At 48.1% G+C, this 15490-nt stretch overlaps 1 protein-coding gene across 4 annotated transcripts in view; it reads right to left on the bottom strand.

Annotated features, from left to right (window-relative positions):
- The window catches only part of ABR (ABR activator of RhoGEF and GTPase), a 301088-nt gene that overhangs the window by 58623 nt on the left and 226975 nt on the right, over positions 1 to 15490 (bottom strand). For all 4 annotated transcript variants that reach the window (XM_007485730.3, XM_056819590.1, XM_001364304.4 and 1 more), the window contains 4 exons: positions 15081 to 15185; positions 14025 to 14099; positions 8418 to 8515; positions 7812 to 7943 (listed from right to left, as the gene is read on the bottom strand). In XM_007485730.3, the coding sequence (XP_007485792.2) occupies positions 7812 to 7943; positions 8418 to 8515; positions 14025 to 14099; positions 15081 to 15185 (410 nt within the window). The remainder of the gene's footprint in view (positions 1 to 7811; positions 7944 to 8417; positions 8516 to 14024; positions 14100 to 15080; positions 15186 to 15490) is intronic.

Genomic DNA, 15490 nt, shown 5'->3' with positions numbered 1-15490 from the left:
GTCCAGCCATCCCCACCATCTTTTCTGCCCTGTCCCTCCCCACCCCAAGTCTAGCCATCAGCAGAAAGCACGTCTGACACCAGCAGCTTCTGAAACCAGAGCCTAGAAACCTCCAGCCAGAGAAGCAAATGCAGCTGCCCGATGCCAGGTGACCAGCACTCTGTGCCCTCTGGGGGCAGCTGTGATGGGCTCCAAGCCATGCAGTCAAGCCCTCCAAGCAGCTACAATTCCCCTAGTGTGACCCGGCACAACGGGATGCCCAAACCTTCTAACTTGGGGGTGGGGGAAGGGGGGATCAATCCCCCACCAAATACGGTCCTAGGCGCCGAGCCCAGGACACAGATGGGAGCTCTGGTCCCGTCTGCCCATTGAATGTGGCTGGCAAGCCCTGAGGGTTGGGCGGGATGGAAACGGAGGGCTTCCATCCGGAGTCTTTGCCTCAGCTGACCTGAGAAGAGATGCTCGGGAGGGGTGGACTCCTCTAGATCTCCAGGAGATCCTGCTCCAGTATCCCTCAAAGGTAGATATGAGCATCGCAAAGCTGGAGGCGGAAGGGACCTCAGAGGCAGAGTTTAACCCCCACAAGGGTCAAATGGGGGAGATGCACGAGATGATCTTCAGGGTTCCTGCCAGCTCTGCCTTTGCCTCACTTGCCATGACCCTACTGGTCCTTTTTTGAAAACGGAGGACAAAGGACAGCAAGGGGGCTCTGTGGATAGAGCTGTAAGCCTGGAGATGGCAGGACCTGGGTTCAAATCTGCGCTTCCTCACTGGGGGACCCTGGGCATGTCTTAACCCCAATGGGCTAGCCCTACCTGCTCTTCTGCCTTGGAACCAATTCTGGGGAGGAGGAAAGGGCGGGCATGAAATCCTATCAAGTGCCGGGGATCCAGGGGAGGATCGACCCCAAGCCCAAGGCCAGGAAGCTTGTCCAGAGCAGTCCCTTTGGGCTCAAGATCAAAGGTTCTATCCCACCCTGGGCTGCAGAGGATCCCCAAGGGGAAGCCTTTATCTGCTGGCTTCATGGGAAAGTGAGCCTGCCTTTTGCTCTGGGGGTGGGGAAGTCCCTGGCTGCCGGAAGCCTCAAGCTACGTTTCCCAAAGTCTTGGTGGTGGTGGTGGGGGCACGGGGGAGTGGCAGGACCGAGAGAATGGACCCAGTCTGGCCTCGGGAAGCTCAGATGGGTCGCCCCTCTTCTGGCACGGCCGCCTTGTTTGCAGACAGCCCAGGAGAGAGAGCAGACCCGGTTCTCCCCACCCGCCCTCTGAGGAATGGGTTCAACCCTGGGAATATGTAGAGCCGACAGCGCGCAGGTCCCGCTGGGGACAGGAGCATCTGGAGGATGGGGAAAACACGGGGGCTGTTATCGGAAATAGGCTTGTGTAAACAGAGCGCTGAGTCACCCTGGCCCAGGCTCGGAGCGGGAACGGGAGAATGTCTGAGGCAGGCAGAGAGCTGAGAAGCTCTGACAAGGCAGGCTTACCTTTGAGCCGGGAGGGAGCCCACAGGAGGGGTCCTCGGACTGGACAAATCAACGCCGGTGACCCCCTCCAGGTCCATCGCCACCTCCCCAAGAATCCTGCTTGCTAAGGTGTCTCCCTCTGGGGCGATGAGATAGGCTAGGCACCAACCCGAACCTTAAGGTCCTCCATAAAGGCTAGTTAATTATTATTAATTATTAATATTATTATTAATCATGATGCACACTTTATCAGACAGGATGCCAAAATCTTCCTCATTCTGCGCTCTGGGGCCAAGGAAGCAAGTGGGATCCCTTCTGTCCCCCATGCCTGAAGACACGTTCTCTCACCCCAACCAAGCCTTCTCTTGTCCAGGATAAAAATCCCTGGTTCCTTCCAGTCCTCCAGCCATGGGGCTACTGAGCAGCCCTCCGGGCTACTGTGCCCCGACTCCTTCCTGAGGAGGACCCAGGAAGGACCCCAGCGATGCGAGACAGTCAGCCTAGATACTGAGAAGGAGGAAGCCCTAGAGCAGGGCTTCCTGCTCTCACCTCACATCTACCAACTTGTTTTTCAAAAGATTTCCTCATTTTGTTTTTTGTTTTTTTATCTCAATGCTTTCCTTTGCAATCTCTGTTTTTTGTGTGTGTGTATTTAAAAACAGGATTCTGAGAAGGGAGCACCCAAGCATGACCACATTTTGTCACCGAAGCACATATGGTTAGGAGTCCTTGTTCTAGAAGAGGAAGACCTGGAACCAAAGGGATGAAGGCAGGAAAGAGAACACAATGTTCACGGGATCCACCTGTGGCTGTCAATGGAACCCATCTGGCTCCTCTGACTCATTACTGCCCTCCTCTCCTACTGGAGAAAGTCCAAACTTCTCAGCTTGGCATTCAAGGCTCATTCCTCTGCCCATCACATGGTAACTGGTCTTCTGTTTTGTATTTATTCAACCTTAACACCCTTCTTTCTTTTGTTCCTTCAGATGCTTAATGAGCTCCTAGCTCCCCATTCCCCAGGAGCCTCCCCTCCAAAGGCAGAGTCATTCCAGGATTCCAGGGGGACCAAGGAAAGTTGGCACCACGTGCCTCAGCAGAATGCTTTCTTGTCTCTCCAAATCCAACCTGTCCTGAAGTCTCAGCTCCCCTCCTGCCTCCTTTGGGAAGCCTTCCCTCATCCCACCCACAGTAGATTTGCCTGGAATATTATTCTTCCTCATTGCTAAGCTGCCCAAAGCCCTTCTGCTGAGGAAGCCTAGACTGAACTTTTTCTACCCCAATCTGGGGGGCAGCCAGCACTAGGCTTGGAATCAGGAAGATTCCTCTTCCTAAATTCAAATCCAGCCTCAGACATCTACTTCCTCGCTGTATGATCCTAGGCCAGTCACTGTTTGCTCAGTTTCCTCATCTATAAAATGAACCGAAGAAGAAAATGGCAAACCACTCCAGTACCTCTGCCAAGAAAATCCCCAATAAATGACCAAATGGGATAGGCGTGGCTACGAACAGCCAAAGGATGCATCAGCCAGGTCTGAAGACATCAGCCTCGTTCTGCATCTCATCCCCCGTCTCTCTGTCAATAGGAGCCAGATTAATTCCTAGCTCCTTTCTCAGTCTCCTCAAGAATGGAGATAAGCCTCTCACCCACTCTGTGCATCCCCCTTGCCGCCAATTCCTGCCTCCCTCAGTGGTCAGTTGCATAATGTCTATTTTAGACGCCTCTATCACTGATTAGATAGCCAGGTGGCTCAGTGGAGAGTTCAAATCTGGCTCAGTGATCCAAGGGGAGTCATTGAACCTCTGCATGCATTTGTTCATTCATTCACGAAGGCACTCATGCATTCATTCCACAATGCAATAAGGCACCCATACAAGGTATTCTGTCAGGGGTGGAGGAAACAGAGGCAAAACCCAAAGCTGTCCTTTCTACTGGGGGAGATACACCGCACGATGCCAGACAGAAGCAATCCAGGCAGAGACCCAGGAATATCAGAGGGGGCAGAGAACAATTTTGACCAGGGAGGATCAGGTTAGGCTGGTGGCATCTTGGCTGAGCCATGAAGAAAGAGACGGATGCTGCAAGGCAGAAATGAGGAGAAGGTGCATTTCAGGGAAAAGGAAGGTCTGTTGGATGCATTATTGGGGGGGGGGGGGCTTAGAGGAACAACTAATTAATTAAATTAGTCTAATTAATAAAGTCCACATGGAAAGGGCCATAAGAGGAAATAGTATTCTAGAAGTTTGGAGCCAAACTGTGGGCTGTAAGTGCTACGCTAAAGGACTCCCATTTTATATTAGAGGCATAGGGAGCCATTAATGGCTTATGAGTAAGGGGGTGACCTGGTCTGACCTGTGCTACAGAATTACTTTTGGCAGCAGTGGGAAGGCTAGATTGGAAACAGCAGAGAATGAGTGGATCCTGCACATGCAATCATCAGAGGCCACCTAACATGTCCCTGGGACAAATGCCCAGGAGCAGCCCGATAGGATGATAGCCCCATCTTGGCTAGAGAGCTGGAAGGGGGGGGGAGGGTCTTAAGAATCCAATTCTCTCCTTTTACAGAAGAAGAAACTGAGGCACAGGCTGGAAAGTAAGGTAGGATTCTAGAAAAATAGATCAGGATCTGAAAGGTCATCTAATCTAACCCCTTGTCTTTACAGATGAAGAAACTGAGGCCTGGGAGATACCCAAAGACATACATCTAGTCATGGAGACAGGATTTGAACCTGGGTCTTCCGGACTCCAAGGCTAGCAATCTATCTACTTAATCATGTTGTCCAGTCACCTAGGTAGCAAAGGACAGGGGCAAGATTCGAACATCGGTCCTTCGTCTGCCTCAGGGCCAGTGTTCTTTCTTTCAGGCTCTCTCTGGGTTCCGTAGGCTCCCCCTGGGAGGCCACCCAGAGCGGTAAGGCCAGTAGGAGCAGGAGGCCCTTCTTGCCTTGCCCACCAGGGTAGAAAACATGGGAGATGCTGAAGGATTCTGGCGTTACGGCGGTGCAGACCCTTCTCTCATCTCGGGCGAAGAGACGCTCGAATGAGGTCCAGGGCCTGAGCCAATCCTCTTCCAAACCGAAGAGGTGGGCGATGTGGGAACGGTGCATTCTACAGACTCTCCAGGGTTTCTACTGTGTGCCTTTGTGCCTGGCCGAGGGAGGCAAACAACGGCACTCCGAGGGACTGCAGGGTGAGCTAAAACGCACGAGGCATTTCCACGCTCCCAGATCCCACCTAGGACCATTTTAGGAATTTTACCAACAGCATTCTGCGGCAAAGAGCCGTAACCCAGGCTTTTGGGGTGGCTGGGAGGGGCTTGAGGACTTCAAAAGAAACCCAGAGGGATTCAAACTGCCCACTTGAAGGCGCAGGGTCAGCTGGCAATCCGGAGCCGTCGATTTCTTTTAATATCAACTCCCAGGCAGTTAACATTTTTGAAAGTTTAAATATAAAAACATTTTCCCTACTAGTCTGTGCTCTGCTCTCTGCCAAACACAACAGAGATCCCCTCTCCCCCTTCCCCCCATCTGCATCTGCTGCAGACACATAATGATTTATGGCTTATTTCCCCAGGGGGCCTGGGAGGCTGGGGAGTGGGAGGGACAGAAGAGACAGGGGTGGAAACTCAGGTGGCCCCTGGCCACCTCCCTGCGATCGAGTTTCTAGAACAATATTCAGAAAATGGGGATTGGGGGGCCACGAGGGGGGACTCCAAATTTCCTATGTTAATTGGTGCCACTGATGCCATTCCAGAACACCCTCCTTGTGTCTCTCAATCTTCTAGCACATCAGCCACCCCCCAAAATTAAAAAAAAAAAACCCAGCAGAGAGAATGGATGACAGTCACCCACCTCTTTACTATGGAGACATGTAGTGATCTACCAGGCCCCATGCTGGAGTCAGGAAATCTCCTGGGGCCACACAACTATGCAATAAATGAGGAGGGGGAAGACAGATGGGGACACTGTGGGCGCCATCGGAAAATTCAGACCCTCCCACCAGCCTAGTCTGGACACCCCAGGAGCTGTCTGGGACTGGAGATGGGATCGCCACCAAAGTCCCATTACCCACACAAAGGAACAGGTTCCAAGAACTGATTCAGAGCACTCTGTCTCTCTGAACCCTCTCTTTTCCCTTCCTCCTGTCTTTCTCTTAATCTTTTCCCCTTCCTTTCTTTCTGTCTGTCTGTCTGTTTCTCTCTGTCTCTGCCTCTCCCTCTCAATCTTTCTCCCTTCCTCTCTTTCTGTCTCTCTCTCCCCCTCTCTGTCTGTCTCTGTCTCTCTCTCCCCTCTCTTAATCTTTCCCCTTCCTCTCTTTCTGTCTGTCTGTCTGTCTGTCTGTCTCTGTCTCTCTTTTAATCTTTCTCCCTTCCTCTCTTTCTGTCTCTCTCTCTCCCTCTCTGTCTGTCTGTCTCTGTCTCTCTCTTTCCCTCCCCCCTCTCTTAATCTTTCCCCTTCCTCTCTTTCTGTCTGTCTGTCTGTCTGTCTCTCTGTCTCCCTCTCTCTGTCTCTCTTTTAATCTTTCCCCCTTCCTCTCTTTCTGTCTCTCTCTTTTAATCTTTCTCCCTTCCTCTCTTTCTGTCTCTCTCTCTCCCTCTCTGTCTGTCTGTCTCTGTCTCTCTCTCTTTCCCTCCCCTCTCTCTTAATCTTTCCCCTTCCTCTCTTTCTGTCTGTCTGTCTGTCTGTCTGTCTGTCTCTCTCTGTCTCCCTCTCTCTGTCTCTCTTTTAATCTTTCCCCCTTCCTCTCTTTCTGTCTCTCTCTGTCTGTCTCTCTCTTTTAATATTTCCCCCTTCCTCTCTTTCTGTCTCTCTCTGTCTCATCTTTCCCCTTTCCTCTCTTTATGTCTCTCTTAATCTCTCTTCCCCTCTCCCCCCTCCCTCCTTCTCTCTCTCCCCTCAGGCCTGCTCCTTCCATAATGAAGTACCAGCTTGCGGTTGTCTTGGCAGCACTGGTTTCCCTGGTGACAGTGCCAAGGAACAAGGAGAAGGCCCGGTGGTACACTCAGGGCGATGTGGTGAGTGGCAGCAGGAGGGAGAAATCAGGCAGACAGGCAGGCACTCTGTGCATGGCATCCTCCTCATTCTAACCAAACCCATGTTGATGGCTTTAAGGGGAGGAAGGAAGAAACCTGACTTGGTCCATCACCTGGTGTCCCAGGCAAAAGACTAATAAAAAGGCAATACAGCAAAGAGCCAGGCCTCTCGGCTTCCAGTCCAGGAGACGTTGTCTCAGGGGACAAAGGTACCATTCAGTCGTTCTGCAAACCCCCAAGAGGAGAGCGCTCTCGTCCCTGACAAAGGGAGACATTGTTGTGGCTATTTACAGTGGCCAGTTGGCAAAACAGACCAGACATGGTGTTAATGAGGTCTCAAGTTCAATTCCAATAGATGCTTGGGAGCTTCGTGCACTTCCCCAGTCAGGGAGGCAACCCCTGAGGCACAGCATTCAATTTCTAGGTAAGTCAACATCCTGGGAGAACCAGGGAGGGAGTACAGATGGTTCAGCGTGATCCATCACCACTGCAGAAGAAACATCTCACGGAGAAGGCAGAAATTTCCTTCCAATAGCTAATCAATAGCAAAGAAGGGCATGCTGCCAAGACCAGACTAAGAGAAGAAAAGGTTCTACAGCCCCAGGAGACATGAGTCAGTAAACACAAGAGTAAATGAATGAGGGGGCAGCAAGACGGCTTTTCGAGCCAGGCCAAGAGACAGAAGATTCTGGCTTCAAACCTGGCCTCAGACTCTGGGCAAGTCACCGAACCTCCCATTGCCTAGTTGTTACCATTCTTCTGCCTTGGAACCAACACACAGTATTGATTCCAAGACAGAAGGTAAGGGGTTAAAAAAACAAAAAGAGTAAATGAACGAGGCCAGACCCCTCTTGCAAAGGCTGCAATCTACCCAGCAATGCCTAACAGTGTCTCCATCCTCTTTACCTCATCCAGATGAAACCTAGAGATTTCTAGGTAAGTCTAGCAGGCTGGCATGACTTGAGACACTAGAGCAATAGAACAGCATAAAAGGAATACCAGATAGGGCTTCTTTCTTTAAAGCTGCTGAATACTCACTCAACACACTAGACTGGAAGCTCCTTGAGGGCAGGGACCTGCCTTTCTTTTTCTTCTTTGTATCCCCAGAGCTTGGCACAGTCCCTGGCACATACTAAGTGCCTAATACATGTATATTATGTTCTATCATAGCACATGGAAGGGCAAAACAATTTGAGGAAGATGGAAGAGGAAAGAGTCAAGTGAATGCACCTAGAGTAGAACCTCTTGGAAACACGCATCATTCCCAGACCAGCACCCCCATAATTCACCTCCCCTTTCAGCCTTGCCAAGCGCCTGACCTGGATCTGTCCTTTGCCCATGATCTTGTCCACGATCTCATTGTTGTCCTTGTTGACCTTGGTCTTATCATAGCATTTCTCATAGCAGAGAATCCTCAGGGACTGAGAGCCCTCCAGCTCGATCTCAAATTCCTAAAGGGAGCAGAGCACAACAAAGTCACCCAATATCCTTCTAAGTCTTTGGTAGGGATGGGAAAACCCTTTTCCTCCTCCTAAACTGCCCCCAAGATGGGCTGGAGTGGAAGAGCCCTTCTTGGACTCATCCCAGAGACGGGTACATTTGGGAGCAGCCAGAAGCAGCCAACCCAAGAAGCTGGGATGAGCAAGGGTCCAGAGAGCAGAAAGCATGTAGACCTCTGACCATCTGCTTTGTACCATCCCAGCTCTGGACCAAGAGAGTAGAAGGTATGGCTCGACCACTGTTCACCTGGCCCATGCCATCCCAGCTCTGACCAAACAACAGGTGAACATGTGCTTTGGTGATGGGTCTTGCCAATTATATTCAAATGATAACGAGCTCTGCTTTGGAGGCTGACGGCTGGGTCTCCCTACAGGGACACCAAAGTTTCCCATCTTTCTGGAAGTCAGTCCCTCCCCTTCACATACCTCATTCCACTGGGGCTCCGTTGTGTCTCGAAACACCCTTGTTTTTGCTTTGCTGACAAAATAACCGAATGAATCCACTTCTAATGTACAGTACAAATCTGTGAAGAAAGAGAAAGCAGAGGAGGCACTGAGACTTCTGGGGAGGAAGAATGGGGATTCAATGGTGAAGAAAGCCATAGGGTTATACTGGTGGATAGTGTGATGTAGTGAAAAGAGCACAAGGAATCAGGAGACCTGGCTGGAACCTTGGGTGAAATCTCTTCTCTGACCCTCACTGGTAAAATGAAGTGGATAAGCTAGATGAAGACAGGTAGACTAATAGGAGATAACTTGGTATAATGGAAAGAGCTTGGGATTTGGGAATGAGAAAGACCTCAACTTGAATTTCTACCTCCTGCTAACTATCTTTGTGATGTTGAGCAAGTCATTTCCTTCTCTGGATCTCAGTGAGCTCTGTTAAAATAAATCATTCTGAGGCTCTTGTATTTCTCATCCTATAAAAAGGAGGCTAACAGCCCTGATCCTGGCTCCCTTACAGGGTTCTTTTGAGGATCTATCCTATAGACATCTTCTAATTTGAGGGTGAACTCCTTTAAAGCAAAAGCCATTTCTTTTTTCTTTTTTTTTTTGAGAAAAGTTTATTGACATTTTTGTGTTTGTTTCTATATCTTACACTTATCTTCTCCCAGAGAAGCATTTTAAAGTCAAAAAATTAAAAAGGGGAAGGTGACAACAAAAATACAACAAAATTCACTGACATATGAAATCAGGCATGTTCCACACCTGTGAACTCCTATTCTCTGCAGAGTAGTAGAAGAAATCACTTCAAAGGCCAAATTTGTTTTTTCTTTTTCTTCTAGTTTCCCCAGCACTTAGTCCAATGTTTGGTCCATAGAAATATTTTCATTATTTCATTAATTTAAAAAAATTCTTACTTTCTGTCATAAAATGGATACTAATATCAGTTCCAAGGCAGAAGAGTAATTAAGGGTTAGGCAATTGGAGTCAAATGACTTGCCCAGGGTCACACAGATAGGAAGGGTCTGAGGCCAGTCCTCCGAACTCCAGGCTTAGTACTCTATCTACTGTGCTACTTAGCAGGCTCTCACTAGTTCATTAATCAAATGAATTCAAATATGGAAAAGCACTCTGTAACCATAATTAAAACAAAGGGAAGGATTTGCAGAGCCACTTCCAAGTTTACTCTTCTTTCCCAATACATCCAGCTCTGTCCAATGTCCTTTAAGTGGGAAGTTTCTTGTGTCCAGTAAGGGGGCTGGGGCTGCCAAGGAAGACAAGCCAGGAAGGACACTCCAGCAAACCCAACATATACCTGGCTGCTTCACCCAATAAGGGAGTTCCAGTTGGTGGGGAAAGCTATCTTCCAGTGGGGAACCTTTCCTGTCCCCTTAGGTTTTCCTATAGAAAAAAGGTGAATCTCTGGGGTTCTCCCTGGCTCTTCCCACTGACCACGAGGGTGAAGAGCCAAGTGGGAGCCATTACTCTGGAGGGAGAGATCAGAGGCCCAGAGATAAACCCTGAGGATTCCTGCTCTGTTCAGACCCCATGAATCACAGGGCTCCCATGAGCATCAAAGCAGGAGCCGAGGGGCTGCTTTCCATCAGGAGGAATTTAACATGGCAGAAAGAGGACAGGAGAGGGAGAAGCTGCTCTCTGAGACTTTCAGCCTCCAGCCAAGACTAACTTTTATAGACCATAAGCCCTGAGGGCTCAGATCATGTTTGGGAGGGGTAGATGGAGAAGATGAGTAGGCAGGTGAAACCAGAAATCCCCAAGCTATCCTCAACTGGAAGTCTAGAAAACCTGGGAACATGGTGGTCAGAGAGAGGAGAATCCAAGGTCTCTCTCCAGCCCTTCTTGGGGGATGGATCCTGACTTAGCAAAGGGGTGGGTGCACCCACGTCGCTGAAAACTGGGTCTGCGTGGACCTTTTAGGCATAGAAGAAGGTCTTAAAACCTCAACAGTCAGACATAGCCCGAAAGCATTGGCCAAATCCAAAAATAACCAAGGAAGCCTAAATTAAATGTCCCAGTAAGGCAGGAGGCAGGGGAAAGATACTAAAAGAAACCGGAAGAACCATCAGAGATCAGAAGCTCATTGTCAGGCTGGAAGGGACCTTAAAGATCACCATGTCCAATGTCCTCATTTTACAAAATTGTACATCATGTCTTCATTATAGTGAACAAAATGAAACAAAGTCTCAGAATAGTGACGCTGACACTGATAATGGGACCCAGGTAGCAGGGATAGGTAGCTGGGGTGTGATGTGGAAATAAAATGGGACCCACTGGGAGACCCACTTTATGTAAGTTAGAAAGATTTCACTGCCACAAAATGGAACAGCCAACATCCTCGTTTTACAGAGGAGGAAAACTAGGTCTACAAAAGAGAAGTGATTCACCTAAGGTCAACAAGTAAGGACCAGAGCCAGGATTCTAACCCAGATCCTCTGATTCTAAAGGCAAGGCTCTTGTTGGTTTAATTAGTAGCATTATTATCAATATTCACATTATATATAGTATTTTAAAGCTGCAAAATAGTAACATAGTATCTCATTTATTCTGGACCAGAATCGACAACCCTGGGAAGGAGGTGCTATTATCATTATTCTCATTTTGCAGATGGGAAAACGGAGGAGAAAGTGATGTACCCAAAGTCACCCAGCCAATAAATGCCTGAAGCAACATTTGAATGGAGGTCTTCTGGGCTCCAAAGTCATCTACAACCTGTAGGTGCCAGACCACATTTGCTTCATTTCTTCACATTGTATGATTTTCAGAGAAGAGACAAAAAAGCTTCCTGGCTTCTGATTCTGAAGACCTGGGTTCAAATCCTCTCTCTGATAGTTGTTTAACATGTATGACCTCAATGAACAAGTCAACTTCATTTCTAGTGGTCTCAATTTTCTTATCTGTAAATGAGGAGTTCTGGCCTAAATCAGGGGCTCTTTGGTTTTTTTGGTTGTTTTTTTATGTCATAGCCCCCTCCACTGACAATATGGTGAAGTCTAGAGACCACCTTCTCAAAACCTGGTTTTTAAATGCATAAAATATCTTACATAGGATTACAAAGAAAACCCATTATAATGACATACAGCTAACAAAATAGTTCACATGGTCCCTGAAATCTCTCCAGGGATCCTAGGACCTCAGTTTAGGAACTCCTGGTCCAGGTGTTTGTTTTTAAAAATCCCTTCCAGCTCTAAATCCATAATCCTACAAACTATAGAATGTTATATAGCTGGAAGACTTTGAACATTATTTAGAGAAATCCCTTTGTGTGATAGGTGAGGGGACTGAAACCTAAGGGGGGGGGGAATGGCTTGTCCAAGGTCATACAGCTGGGAGAACTGGTCTGTCAACTATGCCCTTGGTAACCTGAGCTCAGTCACTCTCACACTGCCTGACTCCTGGGGCATCCACTCCACTTCTGGACAACTTTGACATCGAAGGGCAGCTAGTGGTGCTGTGGATAGTTCTGGGACTGGAGTCAGGAAGAACTAAGTTCAAAACTAGCCTCAGACACTTACTAGTTGTGGCACACTAAGCAAGTCACTGAACCCTGCTTGCCTCAGTTTCTTCATTTGTAGAATGAGCTAGAGAAGGAAGTGGCAAACCATTCTAGGATCTTAGCAAAGAAAAGTCCAAATGGGGTTTCGAAGAGTCCGACACACCTGAAGTAACTGCTAACCACCACAAAAATTGCCAAGAAGATCTTCCAGACAGATATCAAGCCTACACTGGACACGGTGGTCACGAGCTCGGAAATGGATTCAAACCCCATCTCAGGGTCACTTTGGATGACCCTCCCCATTCTCCCCATCCCAAGTCTTCTCTTCTCTAGCCAAGACGTGCCCAATGTCTTTAATAGATACTTCTACATCACCCACTCAAAGTCCTGCATTGTTCTTCTTGCTCTTTGGACATTCTCCAACTAGCTTATCAGTGGCTTCCTCCAACTGCGGCATCTAGAACTAAACCCTAATGAAATATTCCAGATGAGGTCTGACCTGGGCAGAGAACAGTGGAAACATCATCTCCTTAATCCCGGAAACTATGCCTCCCTTCATTAGCTTTTCTGGCTGCCCTATCCTACCACTGACTCATACCGAGTCTGCTCAGATCCGGACAGCTTTTTCCGAACAACTGTTGTCCAATCATGCCTCTGCCATCTTGTACATGGGAAACCCATTTTTGTACCCGAGGGTGCAACTCTACCTTCATCCCTACTTACGGTCTTTAGCTCAATGCCCCAGACTGTCAGGACCCTTTGGGATCCAATAGAACAAGCATTTATTGAGACACAAGGACAGAGACAAAGGTCTTGTGGCCTCAAGGGGCTCACAGAGAAAGCCAACTCAGGAAGGTGATTTTGGTTAATGCCCTTTTCTTTTTTTCCTGATTAAAATAAAGATACTATACATTACATATACAATACAAAACAATAAAATACATAGCTCTGAAAGAAAAGAGAAAATGTAATGAATGGTATGTGAGCACTAAGGAGAGAAATTCCTAACGGACTCAGATCAGAGAAAGCTTCCTGTAATGTGTAGTGGTCATGCCCCTTTCTAACGTCACCTGTACCAAATAATTTGGGGGGGAAAGAAAATTTTTTTGGATCATAATGAGAGGAAGATAAGAGAGGACCAACTAAAAGGGTCTCCTTGAATGTGGTAGACCCATGATCAGGCTACCATTCTGGGGAGGAGAGTTTAAGGCTCAAAGCTGATCTTCCAGCCTTCCTTCATATTGCTTCCTTATAGATGCTAGACCATAGAAACACTGGATTATTTGCTATTTCTGCTGTCTCTCACCTCCATGGATCACTCATGCCACTCGTGCCTAGAATGCATTCCCTCGTATAGGCTGCTGGACTTGGAATCAGGAAAATCTAGATTTGGATTCGGTCTCAGATACTTACTGGTTCTGTGACTCCAGGCAAGTTACCTCTTTGGGCCTCAGCTTCCTTATCTGTAAAATGGGGATGGTGGAAGACTAGATAGCCTATAAGACCCCTTCTAGATCTAAATCTATTATCCAGTCATTTAACCTTCCTGAGCCTTGGTTTCCTTCATTGTAAAAAGCAGGAGGCTAGGCTAGATGGTCACTAAGGTCCCTTCAAGAGGCAGCATGGTAGAATGGATAGGGTACTACTGGATGTTTAGTCAGGAAGGCCCAAGTTCAAATCCCATTTTGACCCTCATTTGCTATGTGACTCTGGGCATATTTACTTAACTAATCTGTGCCTCAGTTTGAAGAGGGGGTTGCGTTGGGCTCATTGGCCTTGAGGTCCCTTCTACCTCAAAATCTATGACTCTACAGGTCACTTAGCTTCTTTGGGCCTCAGTTTCCCCACTTATAAAATGGGAATGCTAGAATGGACGGCCTGAATGGACCTATCCATCTCTATCTCCTAGGACACAGGTCCAAACGTTGGGATAGATTAGACAGAGTTCTTTGATCAACAAGGACACAGAGGCAGGCCCTGAAAAGCAAAAGGGCCCCCCTAGAGTACCCAGGGTATGGGCAGCCCCAGCTCTTCGATGTCACTTTTCCGAAGAACTGGAGTATCAGGGCACTTACTGGCAGACTGCTTAAACCCCTTGGCGGAGTGGACGATGACATGCAGGAAGCCGTAGAGTCCTGGGGCCTCATCATCTGTAACAGAACAAAAGGAGGTGATTTTTGCTGCCAGCCCCAGTGCAAACCTGACTGGCTCTGGGGTCCCTCACCTCAGCAGAGGAATGCAAAGGGAACCTTCCGGAGCCTCGGTCCGACAGCACCACCTGGTGGTAAGAAACCTGCTGTTTGGAGCAACTCCACCCAATGCTGAGGGCTAGCCGGCCTGCCTCTTAGACCCTGGGTTGGGGCTCAGCAACAGTTATTTTCCTGGGCACCTCAGCCCCCTCCCCCATTTGTGGGCACTGCACACAGGCCTCCCTCTAGGGCTGACTTCTCAGCCACACGCCTACCCCATAACAAAGGGATCCATCTGGAATTTCATGCACTCTAGATTGGCTTTGGTGATAATTAGCTGATGCTGAAGACAGAGATAAGGTATTCGGATTTGATCCTGAGCCTCTTAGACACAATAGCTACAGAGGGCAGCTAGGTGGCTCAGTGGACTGAGAACCAGGCTTAGACACTAGAGGTCCTGGGTTCAAATTTGTTTATGTGACCCTGGGCAAGTCACTTCACCCCTATCACCTAGCCCTTACTGTGCTTCTGCCTTGGAATCAATATACAGTATTGATTCTAAGAGGGAAGGTGGGGACTAAAGAAAAAAGAAAGAAAGAGAGAAAGAGAGAAGAGAGAAAGAGAGAAGAAAGAAAGAAAGAGAGAAAGAAAGAAGAGAAGAAAGAAAGAAAGAAAGAAAGAAAGAAGAAGAAAGAAAGAAAGAAAGAAAGAAAGAAAGAGAGAAAGAGAGAAAGAGAGAAAGAGAGAAAGAAAGAAAGAAAGAAAGAAAGAAAGAAAGAAAGAAAGAAAGAAAGAAAGAAAGAGAGAGAGAGAGAGAGAGAGAGAGAGAGAGAGAGAGAGAGAGAGAGAGAGAGAGAGAGAGAGAAAGAAAGAAACAATGTCTCCTGATTCTGGGATTGGACCTAAAGGAAGGAAGGGCTCAAATAGTGGGTGACTTCTTACCATCTTTATTGCTGGTGACGGGAATATTATGAACAGTTCGCAATTTGAAACAGGAACCTGTAAGAACTTGGAGCTCCACTGAACTCAATACAAAGGCCTGGAGATCTGAAAGTAAAGCAGAAAAGGCAGGGAGGTGAGGGGGTGCCCCACCAGAGGTCTGGGGGCCTGCTTCTGAATGAGAAAGAGGAAAGTCCTGGTCTTACGGGCATTGGACATCTTTGTGTGACAGGGAATGGAAGGGGGAAAGCCTAGGTTGTCCTCATGGGCAGTAATAGTGGAAAGAGCAAAGATTGAGACAATAAGACCCAGGTTCAAATCATGGCTCTTGTGCTTTCTACCTGCATGATGTTGGGAAAATCCTTTTTCCTGCTTGGGATCCTATCTCTTCCTTTGGAAAATGAGATGGTCTA

Source organism: Monodelphis domestica, chromosome 2, assembly GCF_027887165.1.
Source record: "Monodelphis domestica isolate mMonDom1 chromosome 2, mMonDom1.pri, whole genome shotgun sequence".
Taxonomy (NCBI): Eukaryota; Metazoa; Chordata; class Mammalia; order Didelphimorphia; family Didelphidae; genus Monodelphis; species Monodelphis domestica.
Note: the sequence above shows the minus strand (reverse complement) of the source record. Positions and strands in the feature narration are given on the sequence as shown.